This window comes from Salmo trutta, chromosome 12 (assembly GCF_901001165.1).
Source record: "Salmo trutta chromosome 12, fSalTru1.1, whole genome shotgun sequence".
Classification (NCBI taxonomy): Eukaryota; Metazoa; Chordata; class Actinopteri; order Salmoniformes; family Salmonidae; genus Salmo; species Salmo trutta.
The window spans coordinates 45,370,076-45,394,966 of NC_042968.1; the positions used below are offsets into that span (position 1 = coordinate 45,370,076).

Genomic DNA, 24,891 nt, shown 5'->3' on the forward strand with positions numbered 1-24,891 from the left:
TCCCTCTTCTTCTCTGTTCTACTGGCTGCTGCACAGTGGATCCCTCTTCTTCTCTGTTCTACTGGCTGCTTCACAGTGGATCCCTCTTCTTCTCCGTTCTACTGGCTGCTTCACAGCGGATCCCTCTTCTTCTCTGTTCTACTGGCTGCTGCACAGTGGATCCCTCTTCTTCTCTGTTCTACTGGCTGCTTCACAGTGGATCCCTCTTATCAAATCAAATTTATTTATATAGCCCTTCGTATATCAGCTGAAATCTCAAAGTGCTGTACAGAAACCCAGCCTAAAACCCCAAACAGCAAGCAATGCATGTGAAAGAAGCACGGTGGCTAGGAAAAACTCCCTAGGAAAAACTCCCTAGAAAGGCCAAAAACCTAGGAAGAAACCTAGAGAGGAACCAGGCTATGAGGGGTGGCCAGTCCTCTTCTGGCTGTGCCGGGTGGATATTATAACAGAACATGGTCAAGATGTTAAAATGTTCATAAATGACCAGCATGGTCAAATAATAATAATCATAGTAGTTGTCGAGGGTGCAACAAGCACGTCCGGTGAACAGGTAAGGGTTCCGTAGCCGCAGGCAGAACAGTTGAAACTGGAGCAGCAGCATGGCCAGGTGGACTGGGGACAGCAAGGAGTCATCATGCCAGGTAGTCCCGAGGCATGGTCCTAGGGCTCAGGTCCTCCGAGAGAAAGAAAGAAAGAGAGAATTAGAGAGAGCATATTTAAATTCACACAGGACACCGGATAAGACAAGTGAATACTCCAGATGTAACAGACTGACCCTAGCCCCCCGACACATAAACTACTGCAGCATAAATACTGCAGGCTGAGACAGGAGGGATCAGAAGACACTGCCCCATCCGATGATACCCCCGGACAGGGCCAAACAGGCAGGATATAACCCCACCCACTTTGCCAAAGCACAGCCCCCACACCACTAGAGGGATGTCTACAACCACCAACTTACCGTCCGAAGACAAGGCCGAGTATAGCCCACAAAATCTCCGCCATGGTACAACCCAAGGGGGGGCGCCAACCCAGACAGGAAGACCACGTCAGTGACTCAACCCACTCAAGTGACGCACCCCTCCCATGGACGGCATGGAAGAACACCAGTAAGTCAGTGACTCAGCCCCTGTAATAGGGTTAGAGGCAGAGAATCCCAGTGGAAAGAGGGGAACCGGCAAGGCAGAGACAGCAAGGGCGGTTCGTTGCTCCAGCCTTTCCGTTCACCTTCACACTCCTGGGCCAGACTATACTTAATCATAGGACCTACTGAAGAGATAAGTCTTCAGTAAAGACTTAAAGGTTGAGACTGAGTCTGCGTCTCTCACATGGGTAGGCAGACCATTCCATAAAAATGGAGCTCTATAGGAGAAAGCCCTTCCTCCAGCCGTTTGCTTAGAAATTCTAGGGACAATTAGGAGGCCTGCGTCTTGTGACCGTAGCGTACGTGTAGGTATGTACGGCAGGACCAAATCGGAAAGATAGGTAGGAGCAAGCCCATGTAATGCTTTGTAGGTTAGCAGTAAAACCTTGAAATCAGCCCTTGCCTTAACAGGCAAGGGCTGATTATCTGTTCTGATTATCTGTTCTACTGGCTGCTTCACAATGGATCCTTCTTCTTCTCTGTTCTACTGGCTGCTTCACAGTGGATCCCTCTTCTTCTCTGTTCTACTGGCTGCTTCACAGTGGATCCCTCTTCTTCTCTGTTCTACTGGCTGCTTCACAGTGGATCCCTCTTCTTCTCTGTTCTATGTGAGGTGGTTGGATTCCAGACCAGTCATCAGTAAGCACACCGGACACGCCGTAAGGTGATAAGGGCCTCAATGGAACAAACACTAACTGCAAACAAAACAGCAACTCCTCTCCCTACAGATGTAGGATCTTAATTTGATCACTCTTTTGTTGTAGATAATATTCCTGCACAGCAGAAAATGCAAACCAGTAGTGTATTTGAGTTTTAAAAAGGCTTCTAAAGTTTGTAATTTCCACTTTGAAATTTCAGACTTGATTTGCCCTAACGAAAAATGTATCAAACCCAACAAAAATGTCCATCAATTGTAATCCACATAATAATTCACATTTCCTGTTGCTGCAGGATTATTTTCCTGCTGTAGCAAACTGGCTCAAATTAAGATCATACATCTGTAGTTTCCATCAATGCAAGTAAATTGTGTATTACTAACAGTTGGAAAGTGTTTTGACAGGAGCAAGGAGGCTAGTTGAGGGGGCCAGGGCTTCTATCTTAGTATTGCTATAGGTTCATACGGTAGGTCTATCATTACTATCTGGCCACTGGTGTAGACCTACACAAACTGCTAGATATCATCTCAATAGGATTCCCAATGACTGAGGCAACGTCAGACAACTTGTCAAGGGGTGGAAATTGACATTTACAACGTCAACTGCATTGTGTCTGGCTCAGTTGTGTTGTAGCAGCTTGTAGCCTTATCTTGTACAAAGAAAAGCTTTTTATCTCAGTCCTCTTGAGGACTCACAGTGGTCTGATTGTTGGTTCAGTTGGAAAAAGAACGTATGACCTTGAGATCAAATAGAATGACAGGATGTTGTTGTCCTTTCAGAATGTCAGGGGCTGGCATGGTAGTGGCATTAGAATGTGTGTGTGTGCGTGTGTGTGTGCTTGTGCAGAATCTCTTTATGTTTGGTGTGAAGAAGGTGTGTTTGATCTGGTGACACATATACTGAGTCCACGTCAGTTGAGGCCTGAGTTCAGCTGAGGTAGCTACTCTACTGGCTACAGGCCCACTGCTGCACTGCTCTACCCTGTTAGCACACTGCACGGTACGCACAGAGAAACTGACTCTACAGTCAAACACACCTAGTGGCCCATGTAGGATAGATAATGAACATCATGTCGGCTTATGACTGAGAAAAAAACACTCAAAGTGGGTTAACACCACGAGTGTTTTAAATCATAGTTCTCAGCTTAAAGTGGGTTAACACCACGAGTGTTTTAAATCATAGTTCTCAGCTTAAAGTGGGTTAACACCACGAGTGTTTTAAATCATAGTTCTCAGCTTAAAGTGGGTTAACACCACGAGTGTTTTAAATCATAGTTCTCAGCTTAAAGTGGGTTAACACCACAAGTGTTTTAAGTCATAGTTCTCAGCTTTAAAGCTCCAATATGTAACTTTTGGGGGCGTCTGTGTATTCTCTTGACTGCTTTCAATCATTTTCCACATACTCTGCGTTGTTTTATATACCTCTCCACGTCATACATAAAGTGATTTGAATGTTGTTCTGTCCTGCAGGTTCCTCATCGTGCTCGCCTGTCTTATCCTCAGTGTGCTCTCTACTATAGGGCAGTATCAGGCTCTGGCACATGGCACTCTCTTCTGGGTGGTGAGTTATTATATTATTATATACTCTACTATAGGGCAGTACCAGGCTCTGACACTCTCTTCTGGGTGGTGAGTTATTATATTATTATATACTCTACTATAGGGCAGTACCAGGCTCTGACACTCTCTTCTGGGTGGTGAATTATTATATTATTATATACTCTACTATAGGGCAGTACCAGGCTCTGACACTCTCTTCTGGATGGTGAGTTATTATATTATTCTATACTCTACTATAGGGCAGTACCAGGCTCTGACACTCTCTTCTGGGTGGTGAATTATTATATTATTATATACTCTACTATAGGGCAGTACCAGGCTCTGACACTCTCTTCTGGGTGGTGAGTTATTATATTATTATATACTCTACTATAGGGCAGTACCAGGCTCTGACACTCTCTTCTGGATGGTGAGTTATTATATTATTCTATACTCTACTATAGGGCAGTACCAGGCTCTGACACTCTCTTCTGGGTGGTGAGTTATTATATTATTATATACTCTACTATAGGGCAGTACCAGGCTCTGACATTCTTCTGGGTGGTGAGTTGGAACAGCAACATGCTCTCAATTTAATTTGTGAAGCCCATTTTACATCAGCAGTTGTCACAAAGTGCTTTACAGATACCCAGCCTGAATCTTCAAAGAGCAAGCAACACCCAGTGGCTAGGAATAACTCCCTAGAAGGCAGAAACCTGGGAAGAAACCTAGAGAGGAACCAGGCTCTGAGAGGTGGCCAGTCCTCCTCATGTTTACAGTCAGGTTTGGGTAATTCTGAAGAATATTTATGTTATTTACTGCCAAAGTGTAACACCCACCTGAGGATGCCACGGGAGACAGAATGCTTACACTGGGGAGAGGACGATTGATGAATCAGTCAGCCAATTAGGAATCACTGGATGCATTTATGCTTTTTGGTTACTTGCCAGTAGGCCAAACCCAAACGTTTACTGCATTTCTCCACAATATTCAGATCCTTATTGTGTAACAGAGTTGCTAGGCCAGCAGAGGACAGATCCTTACTGTGTAACAGAGTTGCTAGGCCAGCAGAGGACAGATCCTTATTGTGTAACAGAGTTGCTAGGCCAGCAGAGGACAGATCCTTATTGTGTAACAGAGTTGCTAGGCCAGCAGAGGACAGATCCTTACTGTGTAACAGAGTTACTAGGCCAGCAGGGGACATATCCTTATTGTGTAACAGAGTTGCTAGGCCAGCAGAGGACAGATCCTTATTGTGTAACAGAGTTGCTAGGCCAGCAGAGAGCAGATCCTTACTGTGTAACAGAGTTGCTAGGCCAGCAGGGGACAGATCCTTATTGTGTAACAGAGTTGCTAGGCCAGCAGAGGACAGATCCTTATTGTGTAACAGAGTTGCTAGGCCAGCAGAGAGCAGATCCTTACTGTGTAACAGAGTTACTAGGCCAGCGGAGGGCTGATCCTTACTGTGTAACAGAGTTGCTAGGCCAGCAGAGAGCAGATCCTTACTGTGTAACAGAGTTACTAGGCCAGCAGAGGGCTGATCCTTACTGTGTAACAGAGTTACTAGGCCAGCGGAGGGCTGATCCTTACTGTGTAACAGAGTTGCTAGGCCAGCAGAGGGCAGTAGTGGTCTATTTTCTCTCTACACTATAGAAAGATCATTCTTCCTATGACAGTCCTCTCTCTCCCCACCCGCCCAAACCTTCAGCACAACATGCATGGTCAGATAGCTATCCCAAACATCAAACACCAAACCTTACCCTAAACCCCAGCCATACCAGGCCCCTAACACCAAACCTTACCCTAAACTCCAACCATACCAGGCCCCTAACACCAAACCTTACCCTAAACTCCAGCCATACCAGGGCCCTAACACCAAACCTTACCTTAAACTCCAGCCATACCAGGCCCCTAACACCAAACCTTACCCTAAACTCCAACCATACCAGGCCCCTAACACCAAACCTTACCCTAAACTCCAGCCATACCAGGCCCCTAACACCAAACCTGCATTTGACATTGCATTTCATCTTCGCCCTTGTCTGATTCCTTGCCCTATCCTTCTGTCTAAAGACCATTTCATTCTTTATGTCTCATTTTAGGGAATAATACTGTAATGACAATAGTTGATTGGATGGAAGCGCTCTTCATTGTATGAGGGAAACTCATTCACATTCATCACCAATATGTAGCATCCACCTGGATGGGTCTGCATAGCCATAGTCAAAATGATATTATTTGTGAACCAAAACCACTGTTAACTTTGTCCATGCTCACAGATCTATGTTGACATATATACGCATCCCTAAATGTGACATCTGTGCGGTCAGACAAAGCAACTCTGAATTGTTAAACCCATCCAGACCCTGACCCTAAATCCTTCCCTCAAACCTAGACACCACTGACCAGCTGCTGAGTTAAACAGCTCTTGTGTTTGTATGCTTAGTCTGGCTGACAGATCCCTTCTGCAGTCAGAGGAATGGAGATAAAGGAGAGGAAAGAGGGGGACTACCCTTGAGAGTCGTCCTAGAGGAGAAAGAAAGAGGGGAAAGAGCGAGAGAACGAGGGATTAGGGTTAGACGGGAGCGGGGTCGGAGTGTGGGGGCCACAAGGGCACACACACGCAGGTTGAAAGTTCACCTCAGCCAGTGTCTAACAGGATTAAAGGATGCTGTCCACTCATCAGGACCACGCCCAGAATCACAGATTAATCTGCGCCTGCAGAGGTGGGATTAGCAGGGGCCCTAACTAGAGAGGCCCTTCTGTTTGCCAGGGGCCCTAACTAGAGAGGCCCTTCTGTTTGCCAGGGGCCCTAAACTAGCTCTGCTCGGACAGTTGTCCCTCTTTTGTTTCTCAACTATAGGAAAAATAAAGAAAGAGATGTGTGAGTCGTCAGAACAGGAAAGACTGTTTTGAGCAGATACATGACACTACCCACTTAATGTTAACTGATCAGGGACAGCGCTTTTTTCTGTGGTCGTATGTGTCTATATACAGATCCCTGGATTTGATTCTTCATTTTTTGTGTCCATATTTTAGTGCCACATAGTGTCTGACCTCAGTATAACTACGTTAGGAAGTCTGATCAGAAAGGGGCCAAAAGGTGGAATGACTGGACCTCAAGGCTGATGACCCTGCCCTCTGTCCTCCTCTCTCCCCTCCCCTCCCCGCCCCGCTCCCCCATCCCCACCACAACAACAACAGCTCTTCCTTTGTCTGGTTTGCACCCCACTGCACGTGAGGTCACCACTTTACTCAATGTTAACAAGGTCCAATGTAGATTCTCTCTTCCTGGAAGGAGTAACCTAGTGCATCTGTGGCACTTGCGTGATTTTATTTTAATTTAACCTTTATTTAACTAGGCAAGTCAGTTAAGGACAAATTCTTATTTACAATGATGGCCTACCCTGCGGCCAAACCCTCCCCTAACCCGGACAACGCTGGGCCAATTGTGCGCCGCACTATGGGACTCCCGATCACGGCCGGTTGTGATACAGCCCGGGATCAAACCAGGATCTGTAGTGACGCCTCTAGCACTGTGATGCAGTGCTGTAGACCGCTGCGCCACTCGGGAGCCCTGATACTTACATGTGTTTACCCAGCGCCAAGATGGAACATATGTTGGGCATCTGTCACTCTTAAAAGTCCATTAAAAGTTATTGATTTTGTATTGGTCTTCTAAATTGCTAAATGCTAAACTTGAACATTTGAATGGAATTGCATTGGCGATCATTTCAGTTCATTGTTTGATTCATGTCATGCACTGGGAGCCATTTGGCGTTCATTTCAGTTCATTGTTTGATTCATGTCATGCACTGGGAGTCATTTGGCATTCATTTCAGTTCATTGTTTGATTCATGTCATGCACTGGGAGCCATTTGGCGTTCATTTCATTGTTTGATTCATGTCATGCACTGGGAGTCATTTGGCATTCATTTCAGTTCATTGTTTGATTCATGTCATGCACTGGGAGTCATTTGATGTATAGGAACATATTGGTTATTTTGTCCATTCAGGGACAAAGGAACTAGAAGCAATAGGCCTGGTTACCAATAGTGTACTAGGGCCCAGGGTTTTGGTTAATCATGTCACATGACCTGAATTTCAACCTTTATTTAATAAAGTGTTTTCACTGTCCCCTTTTCTTTTTATGTCAGATAGTCCAGCACCAATCCTCCAGCACCATCCTTAGACCGTTTGCTTTCATTTTTGGTCTAATTCTCATTCCTGGAAAAGGAAGGTTACAATCTAGGGGATGTGACATGAATAACCACAACACATGGCCCGATCATATATTAGTCCTGTTGTGGTTCCCTGAAGGCTGGCACACATCACACATCCTGGATGTAGTGCTGGGCTGAAGATAGTTCAGCACGCTGGGTTTTAGGGACCACCAGCTGGAGATGTCTGACTGACGACATATTTCACAACATTCTACATGTAAAATCAGTGCACACTTGGTTCTCAAATGACGTTCAGAGGTGCTAAGTACTCTGGGCCAGCTGTTGGTGTGTCTGAGCCTTTAGTTTTATCACCTGCTCTATTCCCTCTTCCTATCTGATAATCACTTCCTATTTTCCTACATTCTCTCTCTCTCCTTCTCTCTGTCGCTCTCTCTCTCTCTCTCTCTCAATTTAAGGGGCTTTATTGGCATGGGAAACATATGTTTACATTTCCAAAGCAAGTGAAATAGATAATAAACAATAACAATTAACAGTGAACATTACACTCACAAAAGTTCTCTCTACACCCCCCCCCCCCCACCACCACTCTCTGTCTTTAACAGGAGATCGCGCTGGTGGTGTTATTCGGTGTGGAGTATGGTGTGCGGCTGTGGTCAGCAGGGTGCCGTAGTAAATATGTTGGCGTCTGGGGCCGGCTGCGCTTTGCCAGGAAGCCTATCTCCATCATCGGCAAGTGCCTGGAACGAACTCCACACGGGCATCCTTAGTCTTCAGATAAAATAAGATAAAAACATGTACAATAATGGCAATTATTTGCATTCAGTATGCAAATAGATATCCTAATTAAGTAACAGTGACAATTCAACAACCCTGGGATCCCTCCTGTAACATGGCTCCTTCCTGTAACATGTCTCCTTCCTGTAACATGGCTCCTTCCTGTAACATGGCTCCTTCCTGTAACATGTCTCCCTCCTGTAACATGGCTCCTTCCTGTAACATGGCTCCTTCCTGTAACATGTCTCCCTCCTGTAACGTGGCTCCTTCCTGTAACATGGCTCCTTCCTGTAACATGGCTCCTTCCTGTAACATGGCTCCTTCCTGTAACATGTCTCCCTCCTGTAACGTGGCTCCTTCCTGTAACATGGCTCCTTCCTGTAACATGTCTCCCTCCTGTAACATGGCTCCTTCCTGTAACATGGTTCCCCTCCTGTAACATGGTTCCCCTCTACTGTGTGCTTCTCTGCAGATTTGATTGTAGTGGGGGCCTCCATCATCGTGCTGGTAGTAGGCTCCAATGGACAGGTGTTTGCCACATCTGCTGTCAGGTAAGACACTGGCCCTCGACTCTCATGTCCAAAGTTTCCTACGTTTCCAGCACTATCATGCAGGGCTCCAGACTGCGACCATTTAGTTGCATTTGGCTATACCTTTGACTTGGCTATGGCGAGTTAAAAAAATGTATTGGTCGCATTGGTGCAAGCTGCACATTCTACATGGTCACCTCACTCTAAACTTGGCTGAAACCATGATTTGGTCAAATAGTCATGTGAATTATTATCCTCATGACTCCTGTAATGAAGGTCTCTGCCCCTGTGCCTGTTTAGCTGGGGCCTGCTGCTGTAATGAAGGTCTCTGCCCCTGTGCCTGTTTAGCTGGGGCCTGCTGCTGTACTGAAGGTCTCTGCCCCTGTGCCTGTTTAGCTGGGGCCTGCTGCTGTAATGAAGGTCTCTGCCCCTGTGCCTGTTTAGCTGGGGCCTGCTGCTGTAATGAAGGTCTCTGTCCCTGTGCCTGTTTCGCTATGGCCTGCTGCTGTAACGAAGGTCTCTGCCCCTGTGCCTGTTTAGCTGGGGCCTGCTGCTGTAATGAAGGTCTCTGCCCCTGTGCCTGTTTAGCTGGGGCCTGCTGCTGTAAGGAAGGTCTCTGTCCCTGTGCCTGTTTCGCTGGGGCCTGCTGCTGTATTGAAGGTCACTGCCCCTGTGCCTGTTTCGCTGGGGCCTGCTGCTGTAATGAAGGTCTCTGCCCCTGTGCCTGTTTAGCTGGGGCCTGCTGCTGTAATGAAGGTCTCTGCCCCTGTGCCTGTTTCGCTGGGGCCTGCTGCTGTAATGAAGATCTCTGCCCCTGTGCCTGTTTAGCTGGGGCCTGCTGCTGTAATGAAGGTCTCTGCCCCTGTGCCTGTTTAGCTGGGGCCTGCTGCTGTAATGAAGGTCTCTGCCCCTGTGCCTGTTTAGCTGGGGCCTGCTGCTGTAATGAAGGTCTCTGCCCCTGTGCCTGTTTAGCTGGGGCCTGCTGCTGTAATGAAGGTCTCTGCCCCTGTGCCTGTTTAGCTGGGGCCTGCTGCTGTAATGAAGGTCTCTGCCCCTGTTCCTGTTTAGCTGGGGCCTGCTGCTGTAATGAAGGTCTCTGCCCCTGTGCCTGTTTCGCTGGGGCCTGCTGCTGTAATGAGCGAGCCACTTACTCACTCTCTCCCCGCCTTCCAGGAGATTTTTATTTTCTTCCGATTGTATAGGCTGTAACATTTCAAAATCTAATTGTGGGTAATAAACAGCTTTGGAAGCATTTTTTATTGATTTTAGTGTTAGAATCCTACATGGCCTCCAGCAGTGGGTATTATTTTTACAGTTAGCGATCAAGCTAATGTGTTTGGTGTTTCCACTTACTCAGGTGGTGAAATAGTCCTAAATAAATCAGCCTATGATATTATTGTACATAAAAGACGTGGGCAAATGTATCTCTATTGAACAAAACAACTATAGACTATTTGTCCCAAAATTCATGACATCACTGGATTCGTTGAATCATGCATTCCTGCATGGACATATTAGATGAAACAACTTATTTCTTGAATACCATCTCAGTAGTCTGTCTATAACTAAATCATTTTATCAGATGATTACTAATTGTTTTATATTGTGTGATGGCACAGAAAAACAAATTGGTGCCAGCAGTTCCATCAGGAGAAAATGTTTGTCTGGAGCCCCGATCACAGAGAGTGTGTTCTCGTTCCAGAGGGATTCGCTTCCTGCAGATCCTGCGTATGCTCCATGTGGACCGGCAGGGAGGGACGTGGCGTCTGCTGGGCTCTGTGGTCTTCATCCACAGGCAGGTTAGTTTGGATCCTTGAAAAGCGCTATATAAATACCATGGATTTTTATTATTATGAGTTGTTCACTGCACAGATTAACAGAGTTAACAAACACTAACACACACTCCTAATTTAATGCTGAGCGACAAACTTTTCTTCGTTATTAATAACTTTCTTCCTCTAGATAACTATGTTAAATAACTTGTCTCGTGTGGGTGTGTGTGTGCGTGCCTGCGTGCGTGTGTGTGTGTCTTTGTGTATGTGTGCCTTTGCGTGCGTGCGTGCGTGCGTGCGTGTGTGTGTGTGTGTGTGCCTGTGTGTGTGTTTCCAGGAGCTCATCACCACGCTGTACATTGGTTTCCTGGGGCTCATCTTCTCCTCCTACTTTGTGTACCTGGCAGAGAAGGATGCTGTGGACAGCAATGGAGCCAATGAGTTTGAGAGCTACGCTGATGCCTTGTGGTGGGGGGTGGTAAGGCTGCTGTGTGTGTGTGTGTGTGTGTGTGTGTGTGTTTCACAGGAGGTTGGTGGCACCTTAATTGGGGAGGACAGGCTCATGGTAATGACTAGAGCGGAATCAGTGGAACGGTATCAAATACATCAAACACATGTTTTCCATGGTTTCCAGGTGTTTGATGCCGTTCCATTTACTCTGTTACAGCCATTATAATGAGCTGTCCTCCCCTCAGCATCCTCCACTGGTGTGTGTGTGTGTGTGTGTGTGTGTGTGTGTGTGTGTGTGTGTGTGTGTGTGGCTTCACTTAACAGGGCAGATGTTTGGGATGACTCTTCTAGCAGTCTTTTGTCTTTTGCAGGTGACCGTCACAACTATAGGCTATGGAGACAAGGTGCCTCAGACGTGGATCGGTAAAACCATTGCATCATGTTTCTCAGTCTTTGCCATCTCCTTCTTCGCCCTACCAGCTGTAAGTGCAGGAGTAACCAGGTGGAAAGATACTGTTTGTTCATCAGTAACAACGTGAAGCACACTCTTAGAAAAAAAGGCTTATTCATTTGTCCCCATAGGATAACCTTTTTTCCTTCCAGGTAGAACCCCTCCAGGTAGAACCCAGGTAGAACCCTTTGGTGGTGAAAGGGTTCTACTTGGAACTCAAAATAGTTATTTTCAGAGGGTTCTCCTTAGGGGACAATTGAAGAACCCTTTATGGTACTAGGTAACACCCCCACTTTTCTAGTGTAGTAATCCTCTGCGTTTGTTTGCAGGGGATCCTGGGTTCAGGCTTTGCCCTGAAGGTTCAACAGAAACAGAGGCAGAAGCATTTCAACAGACAGATCCCTGCAGCTGCCATTCTCATCCAGGTGAGTCTGACAGAGACAGTCCCAGTGAAACCGACATCACTGTGCTAGATAAGCAATATTAGCTTCCTCCTCTCTGATTACAACTCAGAGTAAACTGTCTGTTCCACAGCTCAAACCCGGGGCCCTCTGCCTCGCTAACACGCTTGACCACCCTCCTTGACAACGTACCAACCAGTTGAGCTATAGAAAAGGATCCAATTCGATGGCACAATTGGCGACATTTCAAGCTAGCCGTGAAGTGAGCTTTTCGGCCCATTCTTATCTCTGTTAAACCAGCATGCTCTTTTACTTCACAACAACTGTTGAATTTCAGGAAACCTATTATTCTGGAGATGCTGTGGAGATTGGTTAGGTAGATCTGTTCCTCACTATTCCTTAAAAGTACCTTCATCTCGAGTCAACTGTGGTGTAGATTCTAGTAGTCACCTGCAATGTTAATGTCTGTTTACTTCCTGATCACATTCTCTGTCCAGACTTCATGGAGGGTCTTTGCTGTGGAGAACCCTGACTCGGCCACCTTCAAGATGTTTGTGAGGAGGAGACCTGCTCTGCCCAGCTCCTCTGTATCCAGTCCCAAGCCCAAGAAAACGGTCAGCTGTGCATATAGAATCACTGGTTATCAGATCGATGCTATTGCATTCATCAATCCATTCATCTACCCATCCATTTATCCACCCACCCATTTACCCACCCTTCCATTTACCCATCCAGACATCCGCTGTCCATCCGTCCATTGACCCACCCATCCATCCATCCATCCATTCATCATCCACCCACCAACCCACCCACCCACCCATCCATCCATCCACCCACCCACCGTCCGTATACCCATCCATTCATCCATCATCCATCCATCCATCCATCCATCCATCCATCCATCCATCCATTCACATCTGTCCCTCTGTAAACAGGTGAAGCTGAGGAGGAAGTTGAAGAGCAGTGAGAAGGACGACGGGCCTGGTTCTCCCACTGTTCCCAGTATCTCCTACGACTCTGTGTTCAATAGTGGGAGGGAGCTCAGCTCTGACGTCTACAGCACTGTGTGTACAGGTAGGAGAGGGGTACTCCTATATATATTTACACTGCATCTTAGTGGCTTGGAGTAGCCTAAGGGGCAGTTCACCCACATTTTAATGGCACTCTGCCAGGGTTTATCAGAGCCAATTCCATTTCTGTCAATTGAATTATGATTAATTTAATTCATGAATCAGACATTTCCCACGGTTTTCAACACACTCTCTATTCTCTTTCCCTCTCTGTTTCTCTTTCTCTCCCTCTCTTTTTCCCTATCTGCTGTTTCTGGCTTCTGTTTAGCTGAAGCCCTAGGATTTGGTGAGCTCCTGTTAGTGTCCACTCCTCCTGTCCAGTCACTGTTACTGTCCTCTTGACCAATCACTGCATCTGTTACTGTCCTCTTGACCAATCACTGCATCTGTTACTGTCCTCTTGACCAATCACTGCATCTGTTACTGTCCTCTTGACCAATCACTGCATCTGTTACTGTCCTCTTGACCAATCACTGCATCTGTTACTGTCCTCTTGACCAACCACTGCATCTGTCACTGTCCTCTTGACCAATCACTGCATCTGTCACTGTCCTCTTGACCAATCACTGCAGCTGTCCTCTTGGCCAATCACTGTCTCGTTTACTGTTATATCTGTCTCTCACTGCCCGCTCCTTCTGTACAGTTGTGTATAGGTACATAACCCTTTAGTCAGTCAACTGCAGATAAATCAGTCTTCAGTTGAATGTGTGGGTTCCAGCACATAGAGGTTGTAGTGGTTCTGGAACCCCCTTCAAAATGTCTCAGTTGTGCCACCATTCTATCTTGTTATCATGATTATCTCAGTAGCATGTTGGTGTTTCAGGCTGGGTCTCTATAAAGCACTTTGTGACAACTGCTAATGTAAAGAAGGCTTTCTAAAAAATATATTTGAATGCATACAAAGATAACCCACTGCCCCCTTAGTCCCCATCCACCTGCCTGCATCTTCCGTTCCCACCCAGAAACCATGCTTCCCATCCCGCCTAGCCCCCACCTCCCTCCACCTCCATGACCCATAGAAAGCCTGCCTCCCAGCCTTTCCCATCCCACCCAGAGGATCATGTATCTACTAGATTGCTAGCTACATGATCCTCTTGTGTGTTTGTCTCCATCCCTCCCTCCCCTCCTCTTCTTGGTCTCACAGATACCCAGCAGTCCTGGACCTCTCTTTCCTCCCTTACATTCAGCTCGCCACTCCCAGGTAACAAGCACTGAGCTGTTTTGTTTTCGCTACAGAAATATATAAATGTGAAAGGTTTGAATGGATTTTTTGAAATTACATTATAAGATCATAGGGAAATCTTCTGTCACTTGGCTATGCATATTCTGAGTGTGTGTGTGCCTGCGATGCTTGGGACTGTGTGTGTGTGTTGGCAGTGAAAAAGACCCCTGGTTTGTTGGAGGTGCAGCCCCCTCGTCCCCTCCAGAGGAACAGCAGCTTTGGGGACGATCTGGACCAGGAGGACCAGTGTGTTCTGACCCCAGTCACCCACGTGTCACAGTCAGTCTGTTTCCCTTTCAGTCTGTCGTCTATCACCCACGTGTCACAGTCAGTCTGTTTCCCTTTCAGTCTGTCGTCTATCACCCACGTGTCACATCAGTTTGTTTCCCCCTTTCAGTCTGTCGTCTATCACCCACGTGTCAGTCAGTTTGTTTCCCCCACAGTCTGTCGTCTATCACCCACGTGTCAGTCAGTTTGTTTCCCTTTCAGTCTGTCGTCTATCTCCTACGTGTCACAGTCAGTCTGTTTCCCTTTCAGTCTGTCGTCTATCACCCACGTGTCACAGTCAGTCTGTTTCCCTTTCAGTCTGTCGTCTATCACCCACGTGTCACAGTCAGTCTGTTTCCCTTTCAGTCTGTCGTCTATCACCCACGTGTCACATCAGTTTGTTTCCCCCTTTCAGTCTGTCGTCTATCACCCACGTGTCACATCAGTTTGTTTCCCTTTCAGTCTGTCGTCTATCACCCACATGTAAACAGTCAGTTTGTTTCCCCCTCAGTCTGTCGTCTATCACCCACGTGTCACAGTCAGTTTGTTTCCCTTTCAGTCTGTCGTCTATCACCCACGTGTCAGTCAGTTTGTTTCCCTTTCAGTCTGTCGTCTATCACCCACGTGTCAGTCAGTTTGTTTCCCTTTGTCTGTCATCTATCACCCACGTGTCACAGTCAGTTTGTTTCCCCCTCACAGTCTGTCGTCTATCACCCACGTGTCACAGTCAGTTTGTTTCCCTTTCAGTCTGTCGTCTATCACCCACGTGTCACAGTCAGTTTCTTTCCCCCTCACAGTCTGCCGTCTATCACCCACGTGTCACAGTCAGTTTGTTTCCCCCTCACAGTCTGTCGTCTATCACCCACGTGTCACAGTCAGTTTGTTTCCCTTTCAGTCTGTTGTCTATCACCCACGTGTCAGTCAGTTTGTTTCCCCCTCACAGTCTGTCGTCTATCACCCACGTGTCACAGTCAGTTTGTTTCCCTTTCAGTCTGTTGTCTATCACCCACGTGTCAGTCAGTTTGTTTCCCCCTCACAGTCTGTCTATCACCCACGTGTCACAGTCAGTTTGTTTCCCTTTCAGTCTGTCGTCTATCACCCACGTGTCACAGTCAGTTTGTTTCCCTTTCAGTCTGTTGTCTATCACCCACGTGTCACAGTCAGTTTCTTTCCCCTCACAGTCTGTCGTCTATCACCCACGTGTCACAGTCAGTTTGTTTCCCCCTCACAGTCTGTCGTCTATCACCCACGTGTCACAGTGAGTCAATGACACAATGACATCATCATAAGCCGGCTCTCTGATTGGTTCCTTCATAGTGACATTGTTATAACCCTGCTCTCTAAGTGATCTATTCATAATGACATCATCATAACCCTGCTTTCTGATTGGTCCCTTCATAAGACAATGTCATAACCCTGCACTGTGATTGCGCCTTTCATAATGACATCATTATAACCCTGCTTTCTGATTGGTCCCATCATAATGACATTGTCATAACCCTGCTTTCTGATTGGTCCCTTCATAATGACATTGTCATAACCCTGCTTTCTGATTGGTCCCATCATAATGACATTGTCATAACCCTGCTTTCTGATTGGTCCCTTCATAATGACATTGTCATAACCCTGTTTTGTGATTGCGCCTTTCATAATGACATCATTATAACCCTGCTTTCTGATTGGTCCCATCATAATGACATTGTCATAACCCTGCTTTCTGATTGGTCCCTTCATAATGACATCATCACAGTGAGTCTGTTTCCCTTTCAGTCTGTGCTCTATTTCCAGCCTGATCCTCAGTTACCGTAACAGCGGTTGCGCCTCAGTTACCGTAACAGCGGTTGCGCCTCAGTTACCGTAACAGCGGTTGCGCCTCAGTTACCGTAACAGCGGTTGCAGCTCTCTTGATGATGACTAACCTTGTCTGATACCTGAAGACTTAGCTCCCTGAGGACACACACAGATAGACACAAAGACGCATGCGCAAACACACACACAAAAACACTTGCATAGTATGCGTATCATGGGCATAGTGAAAGCCACTGTGATATAGACCTCTGTGAGAAAAGTGGTGTAAATGAGGCTGAGTTCCTGTCCCTGAAGGCTCCATACTAAACAGTGGGGTAATGGGTCAGGCTGGCTATTGCATGCAGGGACATCATTAACTGGGACCCTCTCTCTGCCCCATTGCCTGCTAAACCCCTTGAAACCAGCACGGCCCCATTAAACAACGCTCCTTAATTAAACAAGCAGGGACCACTGTGTTCCCGAGTGGCGCATCGATCTTAACCAGTCTCTGGTTCGAATCCAGGCTGTATCACATCTGGCCGTGATTGGGAGTCCCATAGGGCGGCGCACAATTGGCACAGCGTCGTCCAGGTTTGGCCGGGGTAGGCCGTCATTGTAAATAAGAATTTGTTTTTAACTGACTTGCCTAGTTAAATAAAGGTTAAATGTACAAAATTGTGTAAAAAATAAGAAAGAAAAGAAGAATCACTTTCTAGGCATATTAGACTGATTTATCCTTCACTAAAATGGCTGCCATTATCAGCACACTGTGTAACTATGAGGATCTATGACATCAGGTCCTCTAGTGATCTCTGTGTGTTATAGGCTAATGGTTTTACCCCGATAGGCTACTGTCAGGTATAGTAAGGTATATCATTGGTTGATTGGGGCCTGTGACTCCAACAATGGGTGTCTACTAGCTACTGGCTATAGATAGATGCAGGCTTATTATGGGCAGATTTTGCTCAGATGACACAGCAGTTATTTGCGATTTGTAAAACGTTCCTGGATTTTCCTACTGGCCTTTAATGTTTCTTGCAATTGTTTTGATGAGTTAACGTGGTGTATTTTGACCAACAAGATAAGGTTCCAATTTGTTCCTGTTTATGTTATCCTGATTGCAGTGGTGGGCAGTCGAGGAGGTAGCTCTGTTCTTTCCCATCAGGGGGGGGGGGGGGGGGGGACACTGGAGAGGTCATGAATGGCAGGCAGCTACTGTTCAGCTCCCTGGTAGATAACAGACAAAATGATTCACCAATCTTTAGCACAATGATAGCAGGGGAGGGGGCGTGATAGTGCTGCTGTTTGTAGTTTGGTTTAAGACTCCCACTCGGTCATTGACCGAGTAGCACCTATAGACATTCATAACGTGTCAAATCAAAGATGTTAACTCATCTTGGTAGTTTTTGGCCTAAAGAAAGTAGGAGGAGTCAACGTTGCTTGCCAGAGGTCCTCATCTAACATTGTGTTGGTCACAGTGTCAGCTGCTCTGAGATCAGAGAGAGAGGGAGTGGCTATTTAGACCAGGGTGTTGACACCAGTAATGACATGACCTTTTCCTGTCACTTTTAGCTCCTTTGATATGCTTGCCTTGTTGTTGTCCCCAACAAACACACAAACAGACAGACACAGTCCAGACCCACACTACCAAGGTCATTTCTCCTCTTGTCACCCAAGTGTCACTTTGGTGAAAGAGGGGGAGAGAGAGTTAGAGAGAGAGAGAGAGGGCGAGCGGGCGTGATTACATCCATGGGTGGTTGTCTAGGCCAGGGGTTAAAGTTAGTGCAGGGTCTTCTAGGTTTAGGCTTGGTGTGTATGGTTGTCTAGGCCAGGGGTTAAAGTTAGTGCAGGGTCTTCTAGGTTTGGGCTTGGTATGTTTGGTTGTGTCGGGGTGGTAAGATTACTGCAAGAGTGCAGGGATGACAGAATGAAATAGACTTTTAGTTGCCTACCCAGTAACAGAATGAAATAGACTTTTAGTTGCCTACCCAGTAACAGAATGAAATAGACTTTTAGTTGCCTACCCAGTAACAGAATGAAATAGACTTTTAGTTGCCTACCCAGTAACAGAATGAAATAGACTTTTAGTTGCCTACCCAGTCACACCCCCCCTTTCAATTCCTCTTCCTCTTTGGTGGATGTCCCAAGTTCCCCTTCTCAGTCCTCCCCAGATCAGGGTGGTGTGCTGCTGGTTCTATCAGGGTGATGAGACCAGACAGACTACAGGTTCTATCAGGGTGATGAGACCAGACAGACTACAGGTTCTATCAGGGTGATGACACCTGACAGACTACAGGTTCTATCAGGGTGATGACACCTGACAGACTACAGGTTCTATCAGGGTGATGAGACCTGACAGACTACAGGTTCTATCAGGGTGATGAGACCTGACAGACTACAGGTTCTATCGTGGTGATGCGACTTGACAGACTACAGGTTCTATCAGGGTGATGAGGCCAGACAGACTACAGGTTCTATCGGGGTGATGATACCTGACAGACTACAGGTTCTATCAGGGTGATGATACCTGACAGACTACAGGTTCTATCGGGGTGACGAGGCCAGGCAGACTACAGGTTCTATCGTGGTGACGAGGCCAGGCAGACTACAGGTTCTATCAGGGTGATGAGGCCAGACAGACTACAGGTTCTATCAGGGTGATGAGGCCAGGCAGACTACAGGTTCTATCGGGGTGATGACACCTGACAGACTACAGGTTCTATCAGGGTGATGACACCTGACAGACTACAGGTTCTATCAGGGTGATGAGGCCAGACAGACTACAGGTTCTATCGGGGTGATGATACCTGACAGACTACAGGTTCTATCAGGGTGATGATACCTGACAGACTACAGGTTCTATCGGGGTGATGTGACTTGACAGACTACAGGTTCTATCAGGGTGATGACACCTGACAGACTACAGGTTCTATCGTGGTGATAAGGCCAGGCAGACTACAGGTTCTATCGGGGTGATGAGGCCAGACAGACTACAGGTTCTATCGTGGTGACGAGGCCAGGCAGACTACAGGTTCTATCGGGTTGAAGCGACCAGACAGACTACAGGTTCTATCAGGGTGATGAGACCAGACAGACTACAGGTTCTATCAGGGTGATGAGACCAGACAGACTACAGGTTATATCAGGGTGATGATACCTGACAGACTACAGGTTCTATCAGGGTGATGAGACCTGACAGACTACAGGTTCTATCAGGGTGATGAGACCTGACAGACTATAGGTTCTATCAGGGTGATGATACCTGACAGACTACAGGTTCTATCGTGTTGATGTGACTTGACAGACTACAGGTTCTATCAGGGTGATGAGACCTGACAGACTACAGGTTCTATCAGGGTGATGAGACCAGACAGACTACAGATTCTATCAGGGTGATGAGATGAGGCCTGACAGACTTCAGGTTCTATCAGGGTGATGAGGCCTGACAGACTACAGGTTCTGTCGGGGTGATGAGGCCAGACAGACTACAGGTTATATCGGGGTGATGAGACCTGACAGACTACAGGTTCTATCAGGGTGATGAGACCTGACAGACTACAGGTTCTATCAGGGTGATGAGGCCTGACAGACTATAGGTTCTATCAGGGTGATGAGACCAGACAGACTACAGGTTCTATCAGGGTGATGAGACCTGACAGACTACAGGTTCTATCAGGGTGATGACGCCTGACAGACTACAGGTTCTATCGGGGTGATGCGACTTGACAGACTACAGGTTCTATCAGGGTTAGGAGGCCAGACAGACTACAGGTTCTATCAGGGTGATGATACCTGACAGACTACAGGTTCTATCAGGGTGATGATACCTGACAGACTACAGGTTCTATCGGGGTGATGAGGCCAGGCAGACTACAGGTTCTATCGGGGTGATGAGGCCAGACAGACTACAGGTTCTATCGTGGTGACGAGGCCAGGCAGACTACAGGTTCTATCGGGTTGAAGCGACCAGACAGACTACAGGTTCAATCAGGGTGATGAGACCAGACAGACTACAGGTTCTATCAGGGTGATGAGACCAGACAGACTACAGGTTATATCAGGGTGATGATACCTGACAGACTACAGGTTCTATCAGGGTGATGAGACCAGACAGACTACAGGTTCTATCAGGGTGATGACACCTGACAGACTACAGGTTCTATCGTGGTGATGTGACTTGACAGACTACAGGTTCTATCAGGGTGATGAGGCCAGACAGACTACAGGTTCTATCAGGGTGATGAGACCAGACAGACTACAGGTTCTATCAGGGTGATGATACCTGACAGACTACAGGTTCTATCAGCGTGATGAGATGAGGCCTGACAGACTACAGGTTCTATCAGGGTGATGAGGCCTGACAGACTACAGGTTCTATCGTGGTGGTGTGACTTGACAGACTACAGGTTCCCTCTAATGGATGCTAAGCACCAGGACCATCCACCACTTAGTGAAAGCACTACTCTGAGCTTAGTGTTTACAACGACACTCAAAGACAGATCCACTAAAGGTTTGGAACCACCCGTGTTTTTTGAGCCACTTTATCAGAGGCAAATGACAGAGACATTGAGTATAAAACATAAATGTTTCTGAGCCACATACATATTCATCAATATATTTATTTACTGTATGTTGCAAAACCACTTAGTTGACACCCACTGGGCAAAAAGTGGTTGAATCAATGTTGTTTCCATGTAATTTCAACCGAAAAATGTTTATGTGATGATGTTCAATTAATGTGGAAAACTGATTGGTTTTGCAAAAAGTCAACATAAGGGAATTTTGCCTTTTTCACCAAAATGTTTACCTAAATCCAATGACATGGTTCATTTTTTTGTTAATTTTACATTTATTTCACGTTAGTTTACAACTCAACCAAATGTAAATCAAAACTAAATGTTAAACTTGTCTGTGTCCAGTGGGCGGTGATTGCTGTGAATGAAGCCTCATAGGATAATCAGCCCTAAACTCTCTGCTAGAAGTGTAGTCTGTAGGGACTGGCCCCATCTCAATCTGGCTCAATCTGTTTATTCAGAAGAAATGAGGCCGGGGTCAATTTGGGCAGCATTTATGCTGACACACCCTGACACTCTTCAGCTACAGAATTACCCTCATGCTCTAGGGCAGGGATTCTCAACTGGTGGGTCGCAACCAACATTTGGGTCGAGGGAGGTTTTGAGTGGGTCATGGGAGTAAAAAATGTAATAATAATGTATGAAGAAATACTCTGGTCTGAACTCAAATAACTTAAAACAAGGAGAAAGGATGTAGACATGATAACACATATTTAATTTCTGAAAATGTTTTCTTCAATCACAGTATTTCCAATATAGAACTATTATCAGTACTATGTTTGTTGATTTTGTGGTCTCAAGCCAGTGAGTTTATTAACATTCTTCATATGGGCAAAATGTTATTATTGACAATGAAAGAGTTGGGAATGTTGTTCCCTTGTCATATAATTGCTACAATTACTATCAATATAGCCTTTGAAAATACAAATATTGTTTTCCAGATTGTATTTTGACGATTATTTTTCGCGATGCGAATATTGGGGTGCGACTGAGACGACCTGGTTCAATTTGGGTCCCGAGGCAAAACCAGTTGAGAACCACTGTTGTAGGGTACTGTACAAATGAATTTCCTTGTGACTGTATGGTTTACTTGACTAGTTTTGACTTGAGAATATTCCTGGATAGTTGGTAAGCAACTCCAGTGTATATTTGGCCTTGTGTTTTAGGTTATTGTCCTGCTGAAAGGTTAATTAATTTCCCAGTGTCTGGTGGAAAGCAGACTGAACCTGGTTTTCCTCTAGGATTTTGCCTGTGTTTAGCTCCATTCAGTTTATTTTTTATCCTGAAATACTCCCCCGGTCCTTAACGATTACAAGCATACCCATAACATGATGCAGCCACCACTGTGCTTGAAAATATGGAGAGTGGTAACTCAGTAATGTGTTGTATTGAATTTTCCCCAAACATAACACTTTGTATTTAGGACGAAAAGTGAATTGCTTTGAAGTATTACTTTAGTGCATTGTTGCATACAGATGAATGTTTTGGAATATTTATATTCTGTACAGGCTTCCTTTTTTTCACACTGTTATTTAGATCAGTATTGTGGAGTAACTACAAATGTTGTTGATCCATCCTCAGTTTTCTCCTATCACAACCATTCAACTCTGTAACTGTTTTAAAGTCACCATGGGCCTCATGGTGAAATCCCTGAGCGGTTTCCTTCCTCTCTGTCAACTGAGTTACGAAGGACACCTGCATCTTTGTAGTGACTGGGTGTATTGATACACCATCCAAAGTGTAATTAATAACTTCACCACGCTCAAAGGGATATTCAATGTCTGCTTTTTATTTTTATCCATATACCAATAGGTGCCCTTCTTTGTGAGGAATTGGAAAATCTCCCTGGTCCTTGTGGTTGAATCTGTGTTTGAAATTCACTGCTCAACTGAGGGACTTTACAGATAATTGTTTGTGTGGTGTACAGAGATGAGGTAGTCATTCACAAATATATTATTATTGCACACAGAGTGAGTCCATGCAACTTATTATGTGACTTGTTAAGAAACTGTTTTACTCCTGAACGTATTTAGGTCATAACAAAGGGGTTGAATACTTATTGACTCAAGACATTTCAGCTTGTCATTTTTAATTAATTTGTAAACAAAAATAGAAAAACACAATTCCACTTTGACATTATGGGGTATTGTGTGTAGGCCAGTGACACCATTTTTTTAAACATTTAATCTATTTTAAATTCAGGCTGTAACACAACTAAATGTGTAAAAAGTAAAGGGGTGTGAATACTTTCTGAATACTTTGCTATAAAAATCACTCATAGCCATCTATCTCACGCAGGCTGCAGGAGACTCACAGAGCAGCTATCCACGTGATCCTACGGATGCGCTACTTTGTCGCCAAGAAGAGATTCCAGGTGGGTACGTTGTTTGTAGGAGTGTTTTTGACCAGCTTTAGTCTTTTCACTGTATTGACAGATACCACTACCTACATTCTGGTATAGGCTACCACACCTGGGTTCAAATACTATTTAAGGTATTTTAATTACTTTTCAGTACATTTCAAAACAAGTATTCAGATATTTGAAAAAAAAACAAGTAGTTAAATATTGAAATGTATTTGTAAATACACTTGGAAAGTATAAAACAAATACTCAAATACACTGACTCGAATGCATTTAACCCATGCATTTGAATAATTTGAAAGTACTTTCACATACATTTTGGTCGACGATATGTTTTTACAAATAACCATTCAAATCCTCAAATAAAAGTACTTGTTTTGGGCTGTTTATTTGAAAATACTCAAATACACAGAAAAAAGTATTTAAATAAATACTCAAATACTCATGTATTTGCACCCAGGTATGAAGGCTACTGCTATTTCAGCTCTTTCCTCCTTCCCTCTCTACCCTAACAACATTACAATCCACTCCATACATTCAGACGTCCCCCCCTTCTCCCCCCCCCCCCCATCCTGGTTATTTCTGGTTGCCCTCAGCAGTCAACACACAGCATATCCTGTTTTATCAGCAGGCTGTTATCCGCAGACTAGCTCAAGGTAGCGCTTGGGACAATGATGTCACGCTGATGACTGTTTACCCTCCTCTTAATGGGACTGCCTGTCCTCACATCCTCTTAATGGGACTGCCTGTCCTCACGTCCTCTTAACGGGTCTGCCTGTCCTCACTTCGGTGTGACTGTTTGCCTTCCGCACAGGCTGCCTTGATCAAGTCACACCGGGACTCCAGGACAAACAGGCAGCTTCACACTGCTGTCTGAGCGGGTGTTGTGGAGCTCAACCTAAAACTAACATAGTCAATCAATGAAGAGACTCTTCCCTCAGGCTGAAAAGCAGAACAGCGGACATCACTCAAGTTGTGTGTTTGCCTTTGAGTCTGTGTGTGTCTGGGTTCTCAGTTGTGTGTGGGGGGGTGGGAGGGTGGTGGTGGGGGGATTTGGACTTGGTTTTGGATTGTAGTGTTATTATGGTTGTGTGTATGGGCTTAGTGTTTGAGTGATCAGGCTGTCTTTAGGGTTCTAGAATACTCTGTAGTGTGTTCCCAGGGTTTTAGTTGAAGAGACTGGTGATGTTCCCGTGTCTGTGTGTGAAGAATGTCTTTATGTTTGGTGTGAAGTAGGTGTGTTTGATCTGGTGACACATATATCTTTGGAACACCATCTACTGTGAGGCTGTGTTGAAGTACCGTAACGTCTAAGTCCACGTCAGTAGAGGCCTGAGTTCAGCTGAGGTAGCTACTCAACTGGCTACAGGCCCACTGCTGCACTGCTCTACCCTGTTAGCACACTGCACGGTACGCACAGAGAAACTGACTCTACAGTCAAACACACCTAGTGGCTCATGTAGGATAGATACTGAACATCAGTGGTGGAAAAAGTACCTGTCATACTTGAGTAAAAGTAAAGATACCTTAATAGAAAATGACTCAAGTAAAAGTCACCCAGTAAAATTCTACTTGAGTAAAAGTCTAAAAGTATTTGGTTTAAAATATACTTAAGTATCAAAAGTAAATATAATTTCTAAAATATACTTAAGTATTAAAAGTCAAAGCATAAATCATTCCAAATTCCTTATATTAAGCAAACCAG

The 24,891-nt window shown here is 45.5% G+C and overlaps 1 protein-coding gene across 12 annotated transcripts in view; it reads left to right on the top strand.

Annotated features, from left to right (window-relative positions):
* Window positions 1-24,891, top strand: part of LOC115203634 (potassium voltage-gated channel subfamily KQT member 1) — a 33,026-nt gene that overhangs the window by 4,945 nt on the left and 3,190 nt on the right. For 3 of the 12 annotated variants that reach the window (XR_003880215.1, XM_029768513.1, XM_029768518.1), the window contains exons 2-14: window positions 3,273-3,363; window positions 8,128-8,254; window positions 8,772-8,850; window positions 10,532-10,628; window positions 10,939-11,079; window positions 11,423-11,533; window positions 11,832-11,927; window positions 12,401-12,517; window positions 12,839-12,977; window positions 13,242-13,259; window positions 14,118-14,174; window positions 14,351-14,474; window positions 23,123-23,198. Coding sequence is in view for 10 of the 12 variants with exons in the window: in XM_029768513.1 (XP_029624373.1) it covers window positions 3,273-3,363; window positions 8,128-8,254; window positions 8,772-8,850; window positions 10,532-10,628; window positions 10,939-11,079; window positions 11,423-11,533; window positions 11,832-11,927; window positions 12,401-12,517; window positions 12,839-12,977; window positions 13,242-13,259; window positions 14,118-14,174; window positions 14,351-14,474; window positions 23,123-23,198 (1,273 nt within the window). In the remaining 2 variants the exon portion in view is untranslated. Of the gene's footprint in view, window positions 1-3,272; window positions 3,364-8,127; window positions 8,255-8,771; window positions 8,851-10,531; window positions 10,629-10,938; window positions 11,080-11,422; window positions 11,534-11,831; window positions 11,928-12,079; window positions 12,166-12,400; window positions 12,518-12,838; window positions 12,978-13,241; window positions 13,270-14,117; window positions 14,175-14,350; window positions 16,800-23,122; window positions 23,199-24,891 lie in introns of those variants that run through there. The other 9 variants (XM_029768509.1, XM_029768508.1, XR_003880216.1 and 6 more) reach the window with 8 other exon arrangements.